The 20922-nt window shown below is 39.9% G+C and overlaps 1 protein-coding gene across 4 annotated transcripts in view; it reads right to left on the reverse strand.

The window, feature by feature from the left end:
* Positions 1–2584: 2584 nt before the first annotated feature.
* Positions 2585–20922, reverse strand: part of LOC311436019 (uncharacterized protein) — a 107706-nt gene continuing 89368 nt past the window's right edge. Inside the window, exons 1-4 of one of the 4 annotated variants that reach the window (XR_014692539.1) lie at positions 8342–8449; positions 8143–8243; positions 5808–6024; positions 2585–3246 (exon numbers count right to left, since the gene is read on the reverse strand). Coding sequence is in view for 2 of the 4 variants with exons in the window: in XM_084517714.1 (XP_084373840.1) it covers positions 5865–6024; positions 8143–8243 (261 nt within the window). In the remaining 2 variants the exon portion in view is untranslated. Of the gene's footprint in view, positions 3247–3869; positions 4235–5807; positions 6025–8142; positions 8244–8341; positions 8450–20922 lie in introns of those variants that run through there. The other 3 variants (XM_084517714.1, XR_014692540.1, XM_084517715.1) reach the window with 3 other exon arrangements.

The raw sequence follows: 20922 nt of genomic DNA on the forward strand, positions 1-20922 counted from the left end.
AAGAGCAGAATGGCAGAGCACAAGCAGTCCAGACTTCTGGAAGGTGTCAGAAATAACTTGGTACTGGCACTGCATGGGCCATGCATGGGAAGATGCACAGCTGAATGTTCACCACCAAAGACATGATGGAAATGCAGAAACACTGCCTGGGACATGTAGGGATTGTGTTAGGAAAGCCAAAGCTCATCTGAAGTTTAGACTTAGGAGGGACATCAAGGATAACAATGAGAGATCCTACTGCTCCATCAGTAGGAAAAGGCTGAAGAATCACAGAATCATCCAGGTTGGAAAAGACCTCCAAGATCTTTTGGCAGCCCCAGTACTGAGCCCTGGGGGACACTACTAGTGACCGGCCTCCAGCTGGATTTGACTCCATTCACCACAACTCTTTGGGCCTGGATATCCAGCCAGTTTCTAACCCAATGAAGCATACGCCAGTCCAAGCCAAGAGCAGCCAGTTTCTTGAGGAGAATGCTGTGGGAAACAGTGTCAAAATCCTTACTGAAGTCAAAGTAGACCACATCCACAGCCTTTCCCTCATCCACCCAGCGTATCACTTTACCATAGAAGGAGATCAGGTTCGTCAAGCAGGACCTGCCTTTCATAAACCCATGCTGACTGGGCCTGATCGCCTGCTTGCCCTGTAAGTGCTGTGTGATGACTCTCAACATAATCTGCTCCATGAGCTTCCCTGGCACTGAGGACAACTGACAAGCCTGTAGTACCCCGGGGTCTGCCCTCCAGCCCTTCTTGTAGATGGGCGTCACATTTGCTAGCCGCCAGTTGACTGGGACCTCCCCCAATAGCCAGGACTGCTGATAAATGATGGAGAGTAGCTAGGCCAGCTCGTCTGCCAGTTCTCTCAGTATCCTCAGATGGATCCCATCCGGCCCAATTGACTTGTGTACATCCAAGTGCTGTCGTGGGTCGCCAACCATTTCCTCATGGATTGTGAGGGCCACATCCTGCTCCCCATCCCCTTCCACCAGCTCAGGTAACCCTATTTAGAGAACAACTGGTCTTGCTGCTAAAGACTGAGGCAAAGAAGGCATTAAGCACCTCAGCCTTTTCCTCATCTCTTGTCACTAAGTTTCCCCCTGCATCCAGTAAAGGATGGGGATTCTCCTCAGTCCTCCTTTTTGTGTCAATGTATTTATAAAAACATTTTCTGTAGTCTTTAACAGCAGTAGCCAGACTGAGCTCCAGATGAGCTTTGGCCTTTCTAATTTTGTCCCTACACTTCCTTACAACATCCTTATAATCCTTCTGAGTGGCCTGCCCTCTTTTCCAAATATCTTAAACCCTCTTTTTTTTTTTTTTTTGGTTCAGCCAGGCCAGTCTTCTTCCATGCTGGCTCGTCTTTGGGCACGTGGGGACAGACCACTCCTGAGCCATTAAGATTTCCTTCTTGAAGAGCGCCCAGCCTTCCTGGACTCCTCTGCCCTTCAGAACCGCCTCCCAAGGGACTCTGCCAACCAGTGTCCTGAGCAGCTCAAAGTCAGCCCTCCGGAAGTCCAAGGCTGCAGTTTTACAGATTCCTCTCCTGACTTCACCAAGAATAGAGAACTCTACTATTTTGTGGTCACTCTGCCCAAGACAGCTCCCAACCACCACATCTCCCACCAGTCCTTCTCTGTTTGTGAACAGAAGGTCCAGCGGGGCACCTCCCCTAGTAGGCTCACTAACCAGCTGTGTCAGGAAGTTATCTTCCATGCTCTCCAGAAACCTCCTAGACTGCTTCCTCTGAGATGTATTTCATGTCCAGGATATGTCTGGGAATTTGAAGTCCCCCATGAGGACAAGAGCTGATTTCACAACTTTTGCCAGCTGCCAGTAGAATTCCTCATCCATCTCCTAATCCTGGTTTGTCAGTCTGTAACAGACCCCCACCAGGATGCCTGCCTTGTTGTTGGCCTTCCCACCGATCCCAACACATAGGGACTCAACCTTATCATTCCCAGTCTCAGCCTTGAGTTCCACAACATCAAAACACTTTCTAATATAGAGAGCCACACCACCACCCCTTCTGTGCTGCCTGTCCCTTCTGAAGAGCCTATAGCCAGTCATTGCAGCACCCAGTCATGAGAGTGGTCCCACCATGTTTCAGTGATGGCAACCAAGTCATAGCCTGCTTGCTGCACGATGGCTTCCAGCTCCTCATGTTTGTTACTCATGCTGTGTGCATTAGTGTCGATGCACTTCAGCTGGGCCATTGCCTGCTCCGCACCTTCTTTGCCTCGCTCTTCACCATAAGGCGAGGCAAAGCTGTCACCCACACAAGTCTGTGGGATCAGACAGGCTGTACCAGGGGTGCTGAGAGAGCTGGACAGTGTCCTTGCAAGGCTGCTTGCTGTCACTCTTGAAATGTCATGAAGACTGGGGAGAAGGTTGATAGCAGTGCACTCAGCAGAGGGCCATCGAAATGGCTGGGGGCTGAAGGACTTGACCTTTCCTTGCAGAGATAAAAATTTTCACATCATTTTAAAGGACGGGTAACATTTTGGAGCAGCATGAAGTTTTCTCTTTATAGGACTTGCGACTTTTGTGCCAATCTCTACCAAATAAACCACAATATGCCACATAATGACCCAAACTCACTTCCCATTTACAGCTTCACAACAATAAACCCAAAGTCTTCTCAAGAATACAGAATTAAATATTATTTCAACAGAAACCTGTTCTCAAATAAAAACATGAGATTATGAACCTGCCTGAAAATCTTCACTATAACCTGAGAGAAAGAATGCTTCTAAATAACTCTTGCAAAGTATTTGGACAGCTGTTTAATAACAACCTAAAAATCCTGCTAGTTGAGTTATATTAGAGTTTCTACTTGTGCTTCCAGCTGGCTGATGCCTGGTCTGTGGGGACCAGAGACAAGAGCCAAAGATACACTTTGCTCTGTGCAAGGATCAGAAAATGGACAGGTGGAGAGCCAAATCATCCCCTCCACTTCAAGGTGCCTTGGGCTGGAACTTGCATAAAAACTGACCAGACAGCCTGGAACTCCATAAAGAAACGTAGATGCAGATGCCATGTGTCTGTGCATGTGGTCTGAGGCCGCTGCAATTGCTTCATGACTCTCAGGTCTTGGATGCTGATGGGTGGCCAACCTCCCTCTGCAGATGAGGCTTTTCACCAGATGGATTTTGACCTCTTGTAGAAAACTGAGCCATGCAACCTTGAGAGGCCTCTGCAAGTGAAAACTGACCTTGGCTTCCTTACAGAGAAACCTGGCCCCTGCGCCTGTAACAGGAAAATGTGATATATAAAAGTTCGCTCATATTTAGATATAAAAAAGGAAAAATACATAATGTCATAGGGCTGGGTTAAACCACCTGAGAAGAAAAGGTCATTCCATATAGTTTGTTGGAAAAAAATAGCACTGGAAGCATGTTTTATTTGAATATGCAGACCTGCTGAAGTCAAAAAGTTGTGAAAACACGTTAATTTCACTTTCATTTTGTTTCATGAGAAAGCAGAAAACTGGTTGAAATGTCACCGTAAGAAGAAAATATTTTTATTATTAAAATACTAAACCTTGTTCTTCATGAAGAATTCTCAAATGCTAGCATTTTGCCCTGCTCTTTATTGTAGACAGACTTCAAAATTTCTAAATCTTCCACAAGAAGAAACTCTGCCTTAGCACAGTTCCAAAATTTAGCTTGCCTGTTCCTTAAGTGTTTTGTGGTGTATATCCTATATAATAGAGGAGAAACAAGATGAGATAACTAAGATAAACAAGATAAGTAAGAATGCCTCATGCCTTATTTTTTGGCCAATTCTTGTAGCATATATGGACTTTCACGTCATATAACAGTGCAACCATGTGACAGAATTCAATATCAGTTCAATCCCTCAACTGCTTTTATACCTAATCCTCACAATATTGAGGATGCACGGAGACAACAAGCAGAAGCAGCGCAGGGCAAAGCCTTTGACTCAGCTCAGAATATGCGTATGCCTTAAAGACATGTTAGCAGTAGTGGTATGTTAAACACCAAAAATATTTCATCTTATCCACAAAGAACGGTTCATGTAGAGATTAGGGTGTCCCGGGGGGATATCCCAGTGCAGGAGCTCTGTATGTGAAACCATTCTTCCCGCCTTGCTCACCGTACTGATTTATTCAGAGTTCTGCCTGAATGCATTTGCCTGACATGGAGTTTCTTCATCTTTAAGCAATGTTTTACAGAACCCACTTCCTGTCTTGCCATTGCCTGAAAAGGAGTTTCTGGTAAAATGAGAAACAAAGCATGTCAACTAAGCATTTAATGTAAATCAGTTGTGATCTTACATACTTCATATGGAAAGCTTCTCACTGATTTGAATATAGATCACAACAGGTCCTTCAGGTACTGTGCTTCAGAAGCCACGTACCTGGGCAGGGTTCACTTGCCTGTACTGCATGAACTGCAGGGGCACTTCTCCCCACAGTCGCACCAGGAATCAGTTTAGGTGAATCCATGTCACACAACTCATTCTTCTCATAACTGACTGTGTGTCTACATTGCCAGGTTAATATTTTGTATAGAATCACTGCTGTTCATTTTTAGGCAAATTCTAGCTAACAATTTGCAGAAGCAAACATTAAGTTCATGAGTTTTTAAAAAGTCCTGTCTTTCTTTGTAATAGTTTATTCCTTCCATTTATTTTTTTTACTATTAATGGGACAATTTTACATCCTATTCAGTTGCTCCCACAAGCCATTTTTACTTACCTAAACTGTTTTTAAGTATCTAAGTTTCAAAATCCATTTTTGCATATTTGCTTCAAAGGAGCTGATAAAATTTAAAAGAGCTGAAAGCATGTGGACCTGCAGGGAGGGCACATTGTTCTGAGGGTATTAATATAAGCCTAATGTTTACAATGTATGTCTTTAGGAAGGATGCTAGAAAATACTCCAAGCTGGGACAAAACACACATCCTGTGTCAGTCTTGTTATCTAGATATAGGCATGTGATGGTTTACTACAGTTTCAAAAGTTATTCTTGAAGGTGTGGTGCATTCTATGGATGTACAAAGGCCTGGACAGTGGCTATGTGCTTACTTCATCATGATGCCTTTTTCCCTGTTAGCAGCAGCAACAACAACAAAATCAATGAAACACTAGCCTGCAAGATAAAGAAAGAAACTGAACCTTGATTTCGTTTCCTTCATGAGGACAAATTATCATAGCTTTTCTGTGCAGTAGGCTCTGTGAGTATCCATGGCTTGCACAGATCTCCATCATCCTGCAGCATAACTCTCTGCTGTTATGCAACTGGCATTAACTGCATGAAGCCATGTCTAGGGCTTTTCTACTTTTATAACATTACTTCCTACATTTACCTGCACCTGAAGAAATACCCTTCTTTCTCCTGCATACACTAATGAAGGAGAAATCAGAGAAAATGGAAATTAGGTGCTAGATATAAAATGATAGCGTAAGTATTTAAAATCAAACTGTTGACATCCACTAGCTTCCTCACCCAGCAGAAAGCATTACTCATGGTAGGAATCACGGGGCAAAAATGCTATGCTCTGAGTTAAGCAAGACGTAGAGTATCTCTTGTGCCCTTAAAATCTATAATTCTGTCTAAACCCTCCATTTTTTGCCCGTATTTTGCACTGTTAGCAATGATAGCTGAGTCAGCACTTCACGTGTGACCCAATGGTTAAGAGGAAGAAGATGTAACTCCAGTTGTTTGAAGTTTCGCAGCATACTGGGAAAAACAAACAAACAAACAAACAAACAAACAAAAAACACAGTGTAGGCCTGCCTAGCAACTAGCTAATCCAGAGCATTTTTATGAGATGAAGCTCACTTCAGTTTTTCCCAGGGGCTCACTCAGGTGGCACCTTTCTGTGAGATATTACTGATGTCATTCGAGAGGAGACTGCTGTTGGGCCTGGGCTGCTTGTACGATGGATGTGATGTTTGCTGGGGAGCAGGGTGTGGTGTTCAGGCGGTGAAGGACTTCATAAATGAAGCAGCAGGACAGAGGTATGAAGTAAAGTAACTCAGCTAAGGAAGAACAGTTTCTGAAAGGAATAACAAAATAATAACATGTGAGATGGCTTCTATGGGCATTTCATGAAGTCAGAATACCTTATGTATGAGAGGAAGGATTTTCCACCACCACAATATGATTAGATGAGTTAATCCAGAAAGCCTTGGTGAATGTCACCTTCACAAATGGCAAGATCACAGGTCACAAAATGATTCCCCAAACCTTGTAACATGACTTAAGATTCATATATTTATGTCTCAACACCAGAAGCAGAAAGAGAGCAGAAAAAGCTGATGCTCTAAAATAATTTCTATGGAAATACGTAAAGCAAAGACTATGGGATAGAATGCTACAGCAACTCAGAAGGGGAGAAGTTTTAAACCAAACTGATCTTTGATGCTGAGGAAACCTTAGAAAGATTTGAAGAACGTGTCTTTTTATTACAGTGGAAAAGATATCACGACAAAGTGGACTTAAGAAAATTTATACTGTAGAATGACAACTTCTTGACTTGTAAATGACTTGTAAAAATTATTCTAACACAACAGAGAAGCATGCATTAGCTTTTGGTGCTGCAGCAAAGGCAAATTAATTCAAGGGCCAGAAACAAAATCTATGGTTTGCTAGGGAACTCCAAGGAAAATGTTTTTACACAATGAAAGAAACTCAAACTTGTTGGTACCTTAAATTAAGATATCATACATAGAGAATTATTCAGATTATCTAAGAAGCTTGTTTCAAATACCAGAAATTTCAAATATCAGAGCCTGGTATATGAAAAACCCTTTTGTCTGCTTGTCAGATCCCTTTTAGAATCCAAATTTAGTCAGAACTATGTGCTGCAGAACTTACAAAAGGCCAAAGCATCCAAAGCCTAGCCAAATTGATGGCATTAAAACAAGCCACTACGGACCAGCTAGCAGCAGGACTTCCATGAAATTTCAAGTGTATAAACTCTCTTTTTGATAGAAATATATGTACAGAAGCATAATTCATTCCTCATAGGTCTTTATGCCCCTAATGGTTGGTGCAAACAGAGCCAAAGATGTTGCAGTATAGTGTCTTCTGGGTTTTGTGAGTTTTATTTTAAGGTATGCACCAAAGAGCTGGGCAAATACCCAAAGGATATAAAAGGTAGAGAAAATGTAGCAGGGAAGTTCTTTTATGCTACTTGCAGAAGAGTGTTTGCAGATCCCAGAAATGCATAGAGGAGTACTCTCAAAGCTAATTTATTAAGTTTATTATTGGACTTTAAAAAGGATTACTTCCACTGAGATATATTACAGCTAGTCTAGACTGTAACAGAAATCATGACTGCAGAATAACAAGAAGGGCAAACCATGAAAAAAGAAAGATTTAGATGGAAAGAATTCTACCAGTCACCGTTTCTCTTTCTGCCACCCAGAACTCTATGCGCAACAGAACAAAAATGCGGGGCTGTGTGCCAAGCCATTTGGATCTAAAATGTTTTTTAGGCCTTCAAAAGAGGGGCAAGAGAGTCAGTCATTTAGCTGAAAGCAGTAGCCAGTTATAAAACATCCTCAAATATAAGCTATGTTTTTATTATGTTGACAAAATCATGTTGAAGAATATCTAGAATGTATCAATGAACATAACTAGAAGCAACAGGGTAGCAGAGACAAGACTGAGATTCTCTGTGAGCCACTGGATTTTACGTAACTGGCTGAACAGTACAGAGGACACCAATTGTGGATTTACGGGAGGCCAAATAAACCACCAAGGAAGTAAAAGAAGATGAGAATTATTGTGTCATTTTCTCCCTTGGATCACTTCAGAGGAAAAAAAAAAAAAAAGCAGCAAAATCACCACCATCAACAAAAAACAGCATTAAAGACAACAGTAACAAAATAAGAAAGCAAACAGGATAAAAAATATTTCTTAGTGGAGAAAAGCAAAAAACTACCCACAGATTTGTTTGGAGATTACTGAAACAAGATGAAGGACAAGCCTAATTTGGTTGCTCTGCAGTTCACAAACTCATTTGCAAGTGTTTGGTAATTTGTACAAACTGGGTGGCTGAATACACTGCACCCAAAAGTTATGCAATAGGATCTGCAATTGTTTCTTTAGATGTAGGCCTTTGGCAGAAGCTTGTGCTTACAAACATCTGCAGAGTACACACACTTACCTGGGATTTCCAGCAGCACAGGTCTGTTCTGAACTATTTTCCTCTCTGCTTTCCAGTCTCAGCATGCCAGTTTCTGTCTCGGTATCTTTGTTCTCATAACACTGAGGAACAGGCAAGAGGAACAACATGTCACAAGTCACAACCAGCCTTCTGCTCACATCTGTACAGAGGAGCAGGAGGAGCCCAACACCTGCCTTACCCAAAAGCTGTTTGTGTAGGTTTTGATGCACCATCAAAAATGTGCCTCTCTTCCATTTTTCTTTTTTATAATTAAATGTCTTTCTTTCTGAGTGTGGGTTTTGCTATGCTGGTGCAAAAGAAAGCACAAAGAACATTGTTGCTGTGAGCACTTTGCTGATAAACTGATCCTGAACAAATGAAATACTCTAATGACAGACTCTTCAGCTGATAAAGTGGGAAGCCAGAAAACTAATTGTAAGGCAATTTTATTTGGAAATCTTGTTTGTTCACCTGCAAATCCTCTGGCACGTATAGCTATGAGCTGTTTGAGCAAAATGAATCAGTTTCATGAGGAACTGCAGCAATTTGCTGAAGACTGACAGAAAAACATAGCTACAGGATAACAACATAAACTGAGAGATCTGCACTTCTCCAATTTTTGCACTAGAGACAACCACAGAACTGTTGTCTCTGTCAGGGACTGTGACTGGCCAGAAACCCACATCCATTAAAAGAAGACACTGCAATTCCTCCCCAGTTTTCTCCCAGCACTCTGAGCTGCTTGCTTATAGCATCAATATCATCTTTTTGTTCAGCTGACACCTGGGGAGAATGCAACTCTGATTTCTGGCCTGTGGTTTTATTGCTATTTTACTCCAAATAAAACCCAGCAGTCAAAATATGATGCTCTCCTGGTAATTTTCAGACACAAATCAGGCAGCAAAAATTTCTTAATAGACGACAAGAGTACATTTTTTTTTCTGTTTGCAGTTGATTCCACAAATGTTTCTGATATCAGCAGATACCAGACAGTGAACCAGACAGACACTGAACTATTTGTGAGGAAATAAGGACCAGAAAGTGCAAATCAGGGAGACTCTTTGGGTTTAATTACAGAGAAACTTGGTGCATGGATAGTATTCCCTAATTTCTAGTGGTCCTAATGGTAATATGCACAGAGCTGTTTGTTTTGAGTGGTAGCAGAGATAAAAGCAATAAAGTTATCCTGAACTTAGACAAACTCTACAACCCTGTAGCATTTATTAGAGAAGGTTCTCTTTTCCTGTCGAAGTTGCAAACCACCATGCAGACGTTAGCAGGGAGTGATTTATCTGCTGCACAATTCCCTGGGACCTCTCCGAAGCCGTCTGTCTGACAGGTCCTCAAATTCCACACTTTATGAGCTCTGGAGAACGTCAGACGCTCAGCGCCCTGGGTGTGCCAGCTCCTGCTGCTGTTGTGAAGGGATTTCTTGGCATGCTACCAAGCGGTGCTCTTTCACAAAGCCTGCTCAGTTTTGCTCCGATTATCTATTTTGATCATCACAGTAGATTTATCCTGAAAATGGATGGAGTTCTGCCTTCCCTTTTTTTTTTTTTTTTATTATTTTTATTTTTATCTGTTGCAGGCTAACATTTGAATATCTGGTCTTTATTTAATGGAGGTGGAGTGATTCTGCCTCTGATTTATAGGACTATCCCATACTAGTGCAGAGACCTGTTAAATGGATAAAATTATACCAGGAAAGCACCTACGAACCACAATTCACAGAGAGTTTTAGAGTCTTGGGACTGGCGAAATGAATTTGTGATTCCCTATGGGCAGCACCTCGTTAGGGATGATCTTTCAATGCACAGACATCCTGCACAACTCTGTATGCTTCAGTTCTGCTCAGAAAAGCAGGAAGGAGCTCAGGCTAGAACTGCGGTACAATGCTTGAGCTTAGTAACATTTGTTTGTGAGATCAGTCTGACTCTTCTGCTTGCACACAGCACCTGCATGTTTCAGAACAGTACTCTTTAAAGACTATTTTTGCAGTGTTTGAAACAACTTGAGAGTGATATCGTAGATTTGCTTTTAAAAGCAAATCTGACCACAACTTGGTATTAATTGTCACGGTATTCCCCTGCTACCGTTGAATGGAGTGACATGAGCAGTTACATTTACACAGGTTACAGCCAAATGACCAAATCACACAGCATAAACAAAATAGGAACGCAAAGAATTTCACTAAGCTGTAGCTGAGCTTCAAAATTCTAGTCCCCATTAGAAGGTGAATAAATTTCTGCTTTAAGGAGCTGGGTTCTGGTTTTGAACATATGGATTTGAAGGCATTGCACTCTCATACTAAGGTCCCGTGGGTCTAGTGAGGGTCAGTATCTGGCTGCAGGAAGGAAAGCTGTAAGTGAATGCAGGGCTTTACTCTTCAGTTTGACTAAAGACTGAAAAGTTCTGCGTGGTTTTTTTTTTGTTTGTTTGTTTTTTTTATTAACCATCAGTCACCTAAAATGTTCTGCTTCCTGGTATTTAAGTTGAAGGCCATTTTTTAAACACATGAATGAAAAAGATTGTTTACTGAGAGTGAAACATCTTGGTCTAAGAAATGGGATTAGGTCTACCCTCCAAGCCCCAGCTCCGATTGCACAGAGCCCAGTGTTCTGCTGGAGGCTCAGCACACACAGTTTCCTTCTCTTGCCCGTCCACACACAATTTAGTTCCCATGGGAAGGAAACCTGAGCCTGCAGGGCAGAACAGAGCCATGGTATGCTTTTGCTCCAACCCCAGTGTAAGGTAAAAGCAGAGGTAAGAACGAGGAGAACTCCTGCCCTACAGTTTACACATAATGGCTGATCAAAGATGACTACATTGTAAATGTATAAAAAGATATAAAATCCTACAAATATGGTAAATGTGGAACAGACAGTTACGCATACCTTATAGTATTACCACACTCAGACAAAGCTGAAATGTCCTACTTAAACAATTTCCTCCTCTTTCTTATCTGATGGAGCTTTATAGCGTTAGAGGAATTGACCTTTGGTTCACATATATCATGAGTTTTGCTATTCCATGTTTTGTCTTTTTTTTCCTTTTTCTTTCTTTCTTTTTTTTTTTTTTTTCAATAATTCAGAGCTCTAGTCACTTTTATTGAGCAAACATCCCCTATATGCTCCAGTAGGCACTTTACTGTCTCCTTTGCTCTCTCAATGTTTTTACTTTGAGCACAGCTTAAACAGATGCTTTATATTTATCCTAATGTCTATTTACTTATTTAAGCAGGAAACTATTTAGGAGTTAAAAAATAGCATATTAGCTCTTTGTTTTTCTTGAGATGAGTTCTGCTTTTGAAAACTACCTGAACATCTAGTTTGATTGAAGATCTTCTGCCTTCATCAGACAGCTAGAAAACGTTTATGCAGAACAGATGGTTCTTGGATGTGGGTGTATGACTGCTATAAAAATTAGCAGATAATAATGACTTTCATGAAAGATTTGTCAAATTCAAGGTGGTACCTGTTAAAGTTTGTTGTTCCTGAGAACCTGCTAGAATAACAGAATACCGAGTTGTCAAAAATACATATAACTCCTTTTTCTATCTACGTGGGTCCTTCCAACTGAGGGGAAAAAAATCAGAACATTTATCACTCTTGTGGTCAGAATTGGTCCCTTTTGTATCTCGAACATTATTGTTTATCTTCTTTAAATAAAGAAACCACAGTGCATGATAATCAACATTTCTCAATTTTTTATACCAAATCTTATGATAATTTAAGGAGAAAATTTAATTTATCTTGTTTCATTACTGGCTCCTGAATCATATTGTCTTACAATGCTAATGTAGTAGCTATAATTCTAATTCCCTTGACGTCAAGAGGGAATTTTACCTGTGACTGCATCAGGATCTGGATTTTACTCAACGTCTTTAAATCAAAGTCTAAATAAGGAAAAGAAAAAAGGGCAGAGCAAAACTGATTTTAGTCATGGTGAATTCACTGGATCCTGGTGCATGTTTATACTGGATTTAAGGCTGAAGCATTGATTGACAAAGTAGCATGAACATTGCTATGCTGATGTAGCAGAGAAAAAAGAAGTTTGTGATGTCTGCTCAGAAAAGAACTGACAGCTGTCAGTGTGGATTTTCCTTGTCATTTATAAAATACTTGAAGATGAATTTTGAAGATGAGTTTCTGTGGTGGGAAGCACAAAAAGGTTTCAGCCTACAAAAGGCTGTGATTCCTATTCATCTGGGGGAATGCACCAGCAGAGAAGGTCCTGGTTTTCCCCTAAGCTCTCAGGAGTAAAAAATTCCTCTCTCCTGCAGTCAAAGGCAACTGTCCCTAGAGAACAGGACAAAACTTCTCTTTTAGCTCCTATAACAAACTTCCAACCTTCAGCAAAAAAGACCAGAGGCCAAAAATCTAAAGCTTTCCATTAGAGATGGAAACCAGAGAGATCAACTTCTCATGTATCTACAACATGTCATGGTTGTTTTAAGGATTTAGCTGGACTAAAAAAGTAAATTGAATGGAAACACCTGTTAGTTAACATTTTCCACTAAAAATATTCCCAATAACTATAATGAACAAGTCAGTGAGCCACTGTCAACTTAAAGTTTGACCACAGCTAGGTTAAATGCTATTCATTCGTCCACACGTACCTTAATGCCAGAGCCTGGTGGACCAATGAGCCTTTTGCTGAGCAAAGAGTTCATTAAGGAGCTCTTTGAGCCAACTGTTGGTGTAAGTTATTCTTATCTGCTCAGTTTGTGAGCCCATTTGAAAAGCTCCTGCAAAGCCTCAATATTCAATATTGCTTTCTCAATATTCAATTTGATATGCCCATAACTCAGTCTGACGAAAACCAATTTTCTCTAGAGAACTCCAAAGCCTTTCTTCTTGGTGAGGGCAATTTCCAAGCCATATTTCAAGTTTCAACTCCCAGTAGTTTTGGCTGTAGAAGTGTTTAAAAAGTCACTCTCTGTATAAATACAAATGCAGATAAATCATATACATATATATTTTTACTTTGGCATAGAGATTTTTTTACCACTCAATTTCACCATATTCAGGAACAGTTGAATTGCCTTTGCTCAGACTTTCCAGGCAAAATAAAAATGCAAGCAGTTGTAGGCAGAGTGGAACATCTGAGACTCAAAGGTGAAACTTCAGAAAGCAATTAAACCTGAGAGACAGAAATCTTAATTATAGTTGTTTGTTCTGCCCTTTCTGCGGCGTAATGAAAAGCTCTCTCCTTCCAACACTTTTGGTCAGATGTTTAGAAGCTTTAGAAACATGTCAATGTTTAGAAGCTTATCCAAATTCATACGGAGCAAAAATACCATTGTAGATACACTTAATAAATACCACATCATGTTTATGCTATGCTATATCCTTGTGCAGCCTACTGCATGCATATTAGCTAATCTGTAATCTACATCTTGTCTCAAGTATTCTATATACTATATAGCATATATAATCCAAACTGAAAATAGATGTTCTTTGTGTGGTCAAATTAAGCCACTACTTGTATGAATTTTGTCTCCTATGATCTTTGTTTTATTCATGCAGTAATGATGAAAGAACAGCTTTGTTTCCAATGTAATTTCATTGTTATACTGCACATTTTAAACAGGAAGCAGAAAATAAATATTTGCTTTTAAGTAATCCAAAAGAGTGCCTTTCTCAGAAGAATAGTTTCCATATTTATTTAAATGTGCACAATATGTATGAATACACCAATGCTTCCTACATTATCTTTTCAATTAGTTTTTACAACTTACATTATGCTCAAATCTTGTGTTCTTCTATGCCATGGTAGTGTTCACACTTATGTCCTTAAATTCTAGATGGTAAAAGCAACACATTTGTAGTGGCTCATCAAAGAGGAGCATGCTTAAGGAAGAAAAAAAAAAAGGTGGCAGACCTCTGATTTGGCATGTGAATAGATCTTCTGGTTACTTGAGAAAGGCACTCATGACTGCAAGTCAAGTGCTTGGGCTGGAACTCAAACTAGTCATGAAATATTCAGATGACTGATTTACAGTGACACTTGTAGGGTACTGTAAGATGGGCTACTTCTACCCAAAATGTGAGTTTTTTGTCCTAACTCAGCTGGCAAGCTTGTGTAGGAACTGAAGTAACAATGATCCCCAAGGAACTGCAAAGCAGAAGTGAAGAAACTTGAGCAGATGAAGAACAACTTAAGTAAACCTAGGAAAAAAGGGATAATGTAAAGAATAGAGCAACAAGAGGCACAAGAGTAAGAGGGAAAGAGGCACAGTGTGGTAGGAAAAGATGACAAACGTTGAAACACTTGCTAAATCTCATGAAGACTTCAACAGGTAAATCTCCTTTGACTAAGGTAGGAAAAAGCACGGTCCACACATCTGTGAAGTTTGTAATCTGTAACACTCACCAGTGAATGGCTTATTAATGAAACTTCCTGAACTATTCAGCACTCAGAGAGTCATAGGACAGTGCTGTTACGCATACCTCCCCCTGAAAATTGGCAGAAAGCAAGGAGGAAGGGCTAGGACTGCACTAGGTTACTGTAGAACAGATATGCAGGTCTGTAATAAAAGTTGTTAGTTCCCACTACACCTCCATTAGTTCCTCTTAGGATTTAGAGACTTTTGGATAGCTAGAAAATAGGGCTAGGGAGGAAGTTAAGAATGATCCCTTTCCATCAACTCTTTCATACAAAAAAAAAAAAAGATGACACTGAAAACATGAGAAACCCAATCCCAAGTGCTGAAGTGCTACCAAAGGAAGCTACAAAGGCACCTGAGAATCCTCACAGAGCTGCAAGTCTCTGGCCTACTCTGTAACCCGAAAGCGATAAAACATGCATACAATTCTAGCCATGTAGTTGCTTGCAGCCCTGTCTGGAGACGACAAGAAATTAATTAATCTCATTGCTTTTTAAAAAATAAAATAGGCTTTTTTTTTTTTTTTTTTTTTTTTTTTTTTCATGGCAAATTTGAGGCTTTGCCATTTGTTTGCTACAACAGCATCCTGTGGAGAGAACCCCATAGATGTTAATTTCACCTTACGGCCTTTGCTAGGAATTAAATACTACTTCAATTTTACTTGCTGACAGCAAAAAGAACAGTCACACTGAGGTCAGGATTGTAAAAATTACTGAGCTGGGCATGTTAATAAATAGCCATCCAATCTGTCACAATTCGGCCCTAGTAGTCCCCTGATTCTTAATAAAGAGTAATCCAGACAAATATACTGAGCTTAAATACACACCCTTGCAAACCAGGGTCAAAACATCCATTTGATCAGCTGACAAGGAACGAGACCCCGTGAAAGTGCGCAGTGTACTCACTCATTCGCCAGTGACAACGCAGCGATGCTGGCAGCAGCACTGGGGGCTGAGACCAAGACAGATTTTGACACCTTCAGGAGCACAGAACTGTGGCTTGAGTGTTGTTTTTTTTTTTAAAAGGAGGCCATGAAATAAAGGACTGCTGACTGCTACGCAGAGTGTCTTTGGCTTTAGAGGGCTCACAGTAGTAGGTACACAACAGTGGAAACTAAACAGATTTTTCCTGATTTCCTCCCCCCACTCTCATTGTTTCATACAGGAAATCTGCTCACAGGGTTTTATTAAAAGGAGAACGTAAAGGAGAGACAGCCAGAAGAAGGTTCTCGGTTAGCCTAGATGACAGGTCTTTCCCTTTGGTGTTTGAATTCTCCCTTCTGTGAGAAGGGACAGGAAACCAGATCAATGTCTGGTGACTGGGCTTTAGCTAGCGATATCTGGGGTGCCTCTGCTCTCAGCATGAGGAAATCTGGAGGCCTGGTCCTACGTCTCAACACTTAATACTCTGAATTGCCTTCTTTTACCATTCAGCTGTTTCATTTTGTCTTGACAAGAAAGAGTGCTGGAAAGTTTTACAGCAGCGTATGATTAGCAGGAAAGCACTTCTCGCTGCTTAATAAGCATTTTTCCTGGTGAAGGAAAAGGTGAAAGGTTGTGATCATTCCCATGCCTGCTGCTTGGTCTCTGCTTGGCTTACTGGATGGTCTGAAATACTAGTGGTCAGATGTGAGAAATCCAAACCTTACCTAGAAATATACCTTACAGAAGACTTCTTGTTCTGCCTCTTAGAGGGGCAAGGCAGGAGAATGAGACATGGGGACTCACAGGACTATGGCCCTTTTCTCACCAGTACCATGCAACGTATACCTGTTTCTTCCTGCTCGTTTCCCAGTCATAATCCATCCATGGGGTTTGCTTTGCAGCACTTTCTAGACAGCTTCTCTAGTGCAATGCATACTCTTCCCTTTTATGAGTGGTACATAGCTAGCACAAGCCTTTTGTAACTTGGCTTTTGCTGCCTGCCACTTTTCTCATGTGCTCTATGCCTGCTGCCTCGTGTACACTACACGTAGCTCTCTGTTAGCCGATTTGGTCTACTCTGCTAGTTACAAGCTGTTGGGAAGAACCCAATGCTGCAGCCATTTTGCTCAAAGTGCACATTTAGAAACCAAATGCGTCACAGTTCCAATTAAATCAAGCACGTAGCTATGAGATAATTGTTTTAATGCCATCCCCAGATCAAACACTCGTGCCCCTATGCCAGTTCATGGAGGTTTTGTAACACAGAACACATCTTGCAATTGTTTTTTTGATGCACGGGTATGCAGGGTGAAATGAGGACAGCGTCCTCCTGTAGAGCTCCTTGCTCTGCCAATTTAACAGATGCTTCTCATTATTTCAGCATCTTTTGCATTTAATAACAACTGCCACACACAAACAGCAGGTTAATGACTAAATCATGGTTTTACCTGTGAAAAACAGCGGCAGGCATTCAGGAACAAAGCCTCATAAAACTTTAGTATTTGGGGCAGTATTAAGGAGTAACAGTTTGGCTTACTGATTCTTATAACCTCCAGCACTCTGTGGTCACTTTGACAGTTTAAGAAATATTAATGTAAGCAAAACCAAACCACATCACACTCTTATCTTTGAGAAAAATCTAGAAATTATAATAAACTCCAGCTGGGAATAAGAAAGATGTAATTCTCTCAAAGGTCATTATAATTTGGAAGTTAAAATCTAGATTTTTAGTACAAGTAGAATTTACGTTGGATCAAACTATTTTTTGGCATAAGCAAAGAAGAATCATTCGTTTTAAATGGAATTTCATCAAGGTATAAAAATAAAAGATTCGTGCCACTGATGTTAGACCCTCATTGGTTTCAAAATCGCTCATATTTCAAAGTAAGTGTTGGAATACTTAGGTTGGTTATAACCACCCATCTTGGAACCTTGCAGTGTGTCTTGGTGTCTCAGATACAAAACCGTACAGACAGCAGCTGAGTGCAATTGCTCTTACTTTCAAACAAGAGACAAGGCCATAGACAGGTGGACCAGGCTAGAGATGGACTTTACTGAAAATGTATTTCATAGCTGTAAAATCTTGCATTACAGCTGAAAATGAGTATTTCTCAAAGACCTGAACACACTACAATGAACAGAAATGTTGTCATGTCTGTAATAGTATCAAAGGATTAATTCATCCAGTATCACACTTATCCTTTCTTATGGACTGGAAGAAAAAAAAAAATCTGCATTTAGAGTAACAGCATTCAATCAGAAACACTAAAATGCACATTCAAATCAGTATTAAAATGATATACAGACATGAATACGCTTCCTATACACTACAGTTAATTAGGGAGTTTTAGGTTAGATGTTAGGAAGAACTTCTTCACTGAAAGGGTTGTGAGGCACTGGAACAGGCTGCCCAGGGAAGTGGTGGAGTCACCATCCCTGGAAGTCTTCAAAAGACGTTTAGATGTAGAGCTTAGGGATATGGTTTAGTGGAGGGCTGTTAGCGTTAGGTCAGAGGTTGGACTCGATGACCTTGAGGTCTCTTCCAACCTAGAAAATTCTGTGATTCTGTGATTCTGTGATGTATGATTCGGCATCAATAAAAAAGAAAAGGGATGCTGAATGCATGATAACGTTTTGTGCTAAAGCTGAGGTTTACTGGGCTTTTCACCCACAGATTACCAGGCAATGGCTGTTGGATTACATCAGCAACTCAGTGTCATGCAGAGCAAGTTCACTTGCATGCAATTTTTTATTTTTTTCCAAGAGATTAGTACAGAAAGATGCCACTAATGTGAGAATTTTATTTACGTATAAACATTTCAAGTAGTGCAGCTGGACTTAAACACAGATTAGGGAGAAAAGATTCTTCAGAACACTACAAAAGCTAAAGACAGGAGTTGGGGGGAATGGAAAAATAGATTAGAAGAGTGTGTTAAAAGTAACAAGATCAAATGAAGCAATTGCTTCAGAAACATGTGCTTCTCTTTCCAAGGAATGTGCCAGAAAATCCCAAATATTTTGCACTACAGTTGATAAGCGATTATTTTTTAGATGGCAACTACTGTATATACAGCTAAAATTTACCTAGGGTGATGCTTTCAAAGGCAGACTTTATCCACATTGATTAAAGTATTTTCAGGCAAGTTTCTACTTTCATGCACAACAGACTGGGCAGCAACATTCTGAACCCTGATTTCATCAAGGTAACTCCCAAACTGCTGAAGTTACTATGTCTATGCAGAAGGAACAGTGAAAATAAATGCTTATGTGAGGGAGGACTGCCAGTCTTACCTTTTCAAACAAGATGATCTTACAAATTTTATCATCTGAAGCATAACATTTGTTCAAAAATAACAGGTATCTTTTGAAAATATTTTCACAGATTGGCAAACAAACCTTACTTGTCCAATAGTGTCACTGTTACTGTCAGCTTTGCAAATAGTATTTGCTAGTAAAGTGTTGATGCCGAGAGATTAAACTAGTCAGAAAATACACAAGTACTGAACTAGGCTGGCCTTTGAAAATGTAGCAACTTGGAATGAATCACTGCATATAATAAACCACAAATTACAGCATGAACACAGGGCTTACTGCAGACCGATTTCGGTGGCTTGTTAAAACTGATTGGTGAGCATGTCAAGTATTTCTTGCAACGCTTGACAAGAAGATGAGCTATATGTTCCTTTATATGTATTTTTGAGTGTATTCCTCACCAAACACTGCATTCAGCTCTGAGTCTGGCCAGTTGCCTTGTGTAAATTATAGATGAATTCTTACAGACCTAATCACACCATTTTAAATACGCAGGCCATGGCTGAAAACATCTTCTCCTAATTCATGTGCTACGGAGAGATTAATGGAGCTGATGTTTGTGAGCACAAAGATAAAGCTGAAAGTCAAGAGAAACAGATCAAAACATGCATCAGCAAACCATACAATGACAGATGTATTTTCTTCTTGCATACTGCTTTATTCTCTGTCTAGAACAACAGATTTATATGAGCTACCAGCGGCATTTTTATAGTGAAACTGAGCTCTGGATGAATATGGCACCAGTCTGTATGTGCATGAAACGAAATTTTCTTTCCTTAATAAACGCAGCTCTACTGAATATCCAAATTTAAAAACACAAGACAGTGAACTAAATATATCAAAAGAGAAGGACGGGTAAGAAACTAACTATAAGCAGCATGCTAAAAGCTATAAATAAACTTGCAGCACCCCTGACAGTCAGTGACAAGGCTCTCCCATAGACAGCCCATGCAAGTTCGAAGCTAAGCAGCAAAGGAGCAGAGGAGACAAGGAGGTTGCCTGAATCTTCTTAAATGATTGGCACTTTGCTCACACTAAAAATATTCTCAAAGTATTTCGATTTTTTTTTTTTATAGGGCAAAAAGTTTATCATTACTTATTGCAACTTCAGGGACTGATTTATTTGCATTGTTATCTAATGGCATCTTTACTTTGAAATGGATTTTTGCAGCCAGTTTTGCGGGCTGGCAGGCTATTAGCTGTCTGTTTTGTGTAGGCTTCTCTTTCTTGCTCAAGCCAAAAGTTTCCTTTCCATTTACATTCACTGTATTAAATCAGCAGTTTCAAAACACTGGGAAGTTAAGAATTACACAAGAGAACCAAAATGTGTGTTATGGAACAGATTGTTGTCAAATACAAAAATCTATTCCATTTTAGGATGTTTTCTATTTTAGCTACTTTCCTCTTACAAATTTATATGCTTCTGAACTATTTATTTTTAAAAACCTTTGCTTTCAAGGTATGTACTGTATTCTTACTTAAAGAAGTTCAACAGAACTCTGATTATCTGTTTTTACTGATTTTCCCAGCTTCTATGTACTTTTTCTACGAGCTGTACTTTTCTGAGTATGATTAATGATATTACATCAGTGGATTTTTCCCTCTTTCCAGTCCTTCTCAGCTTTAAAACAGTTCAAAGAAATTCCCTATCTGTTTCCTGAAATTTAACAATAATTTTTGTGGGAGATCCTGTGAGGTTGTATTCAGTCAATAACACAAAGACAAATCTTGGGTTTTCACATCATCAGTCAGGAGAAGTATTTTGCATGCTTTTACTTCTAGTAAATGTCAAGTTTGCACAAAGCACTATGGGGACATGAACAAATACCAGTGGTTTAATTACCATTAAACTTAATGATGACAAGGACAGGTAGTTACAAAAAAACCCTGAGGGCAACTGACAGAAGTGTGGTATTTATTTGAACAAAATCAGTGTTAGGAAACAGTTCAATATTTGTTTTAATTTTGTTCTAATCCCAGCTTTACTACTGACCCACTGTGAATTCTGGATAAAACACAATCTTTTGGGGTGAAACATCCATCTTTGAAAACCACAGTATGGTTTCCAGAAAGTAGTTAAACAGTTATAATTATGGACGGACTAAAATATTTTATCACTGATGAAACAAGCATATGATACGTGAAAAACCAAGTGCT

Source organism: Aythya ferina (genome assembly GCF_964211825.1).
Source record: "Aythya ferina genome assembly, chromosome: 4".
NCBI lineage: Eukaryota > Metazoa > Chordata > Aves > Anseriformes > Anatidae > Aythya > Aythya ferina.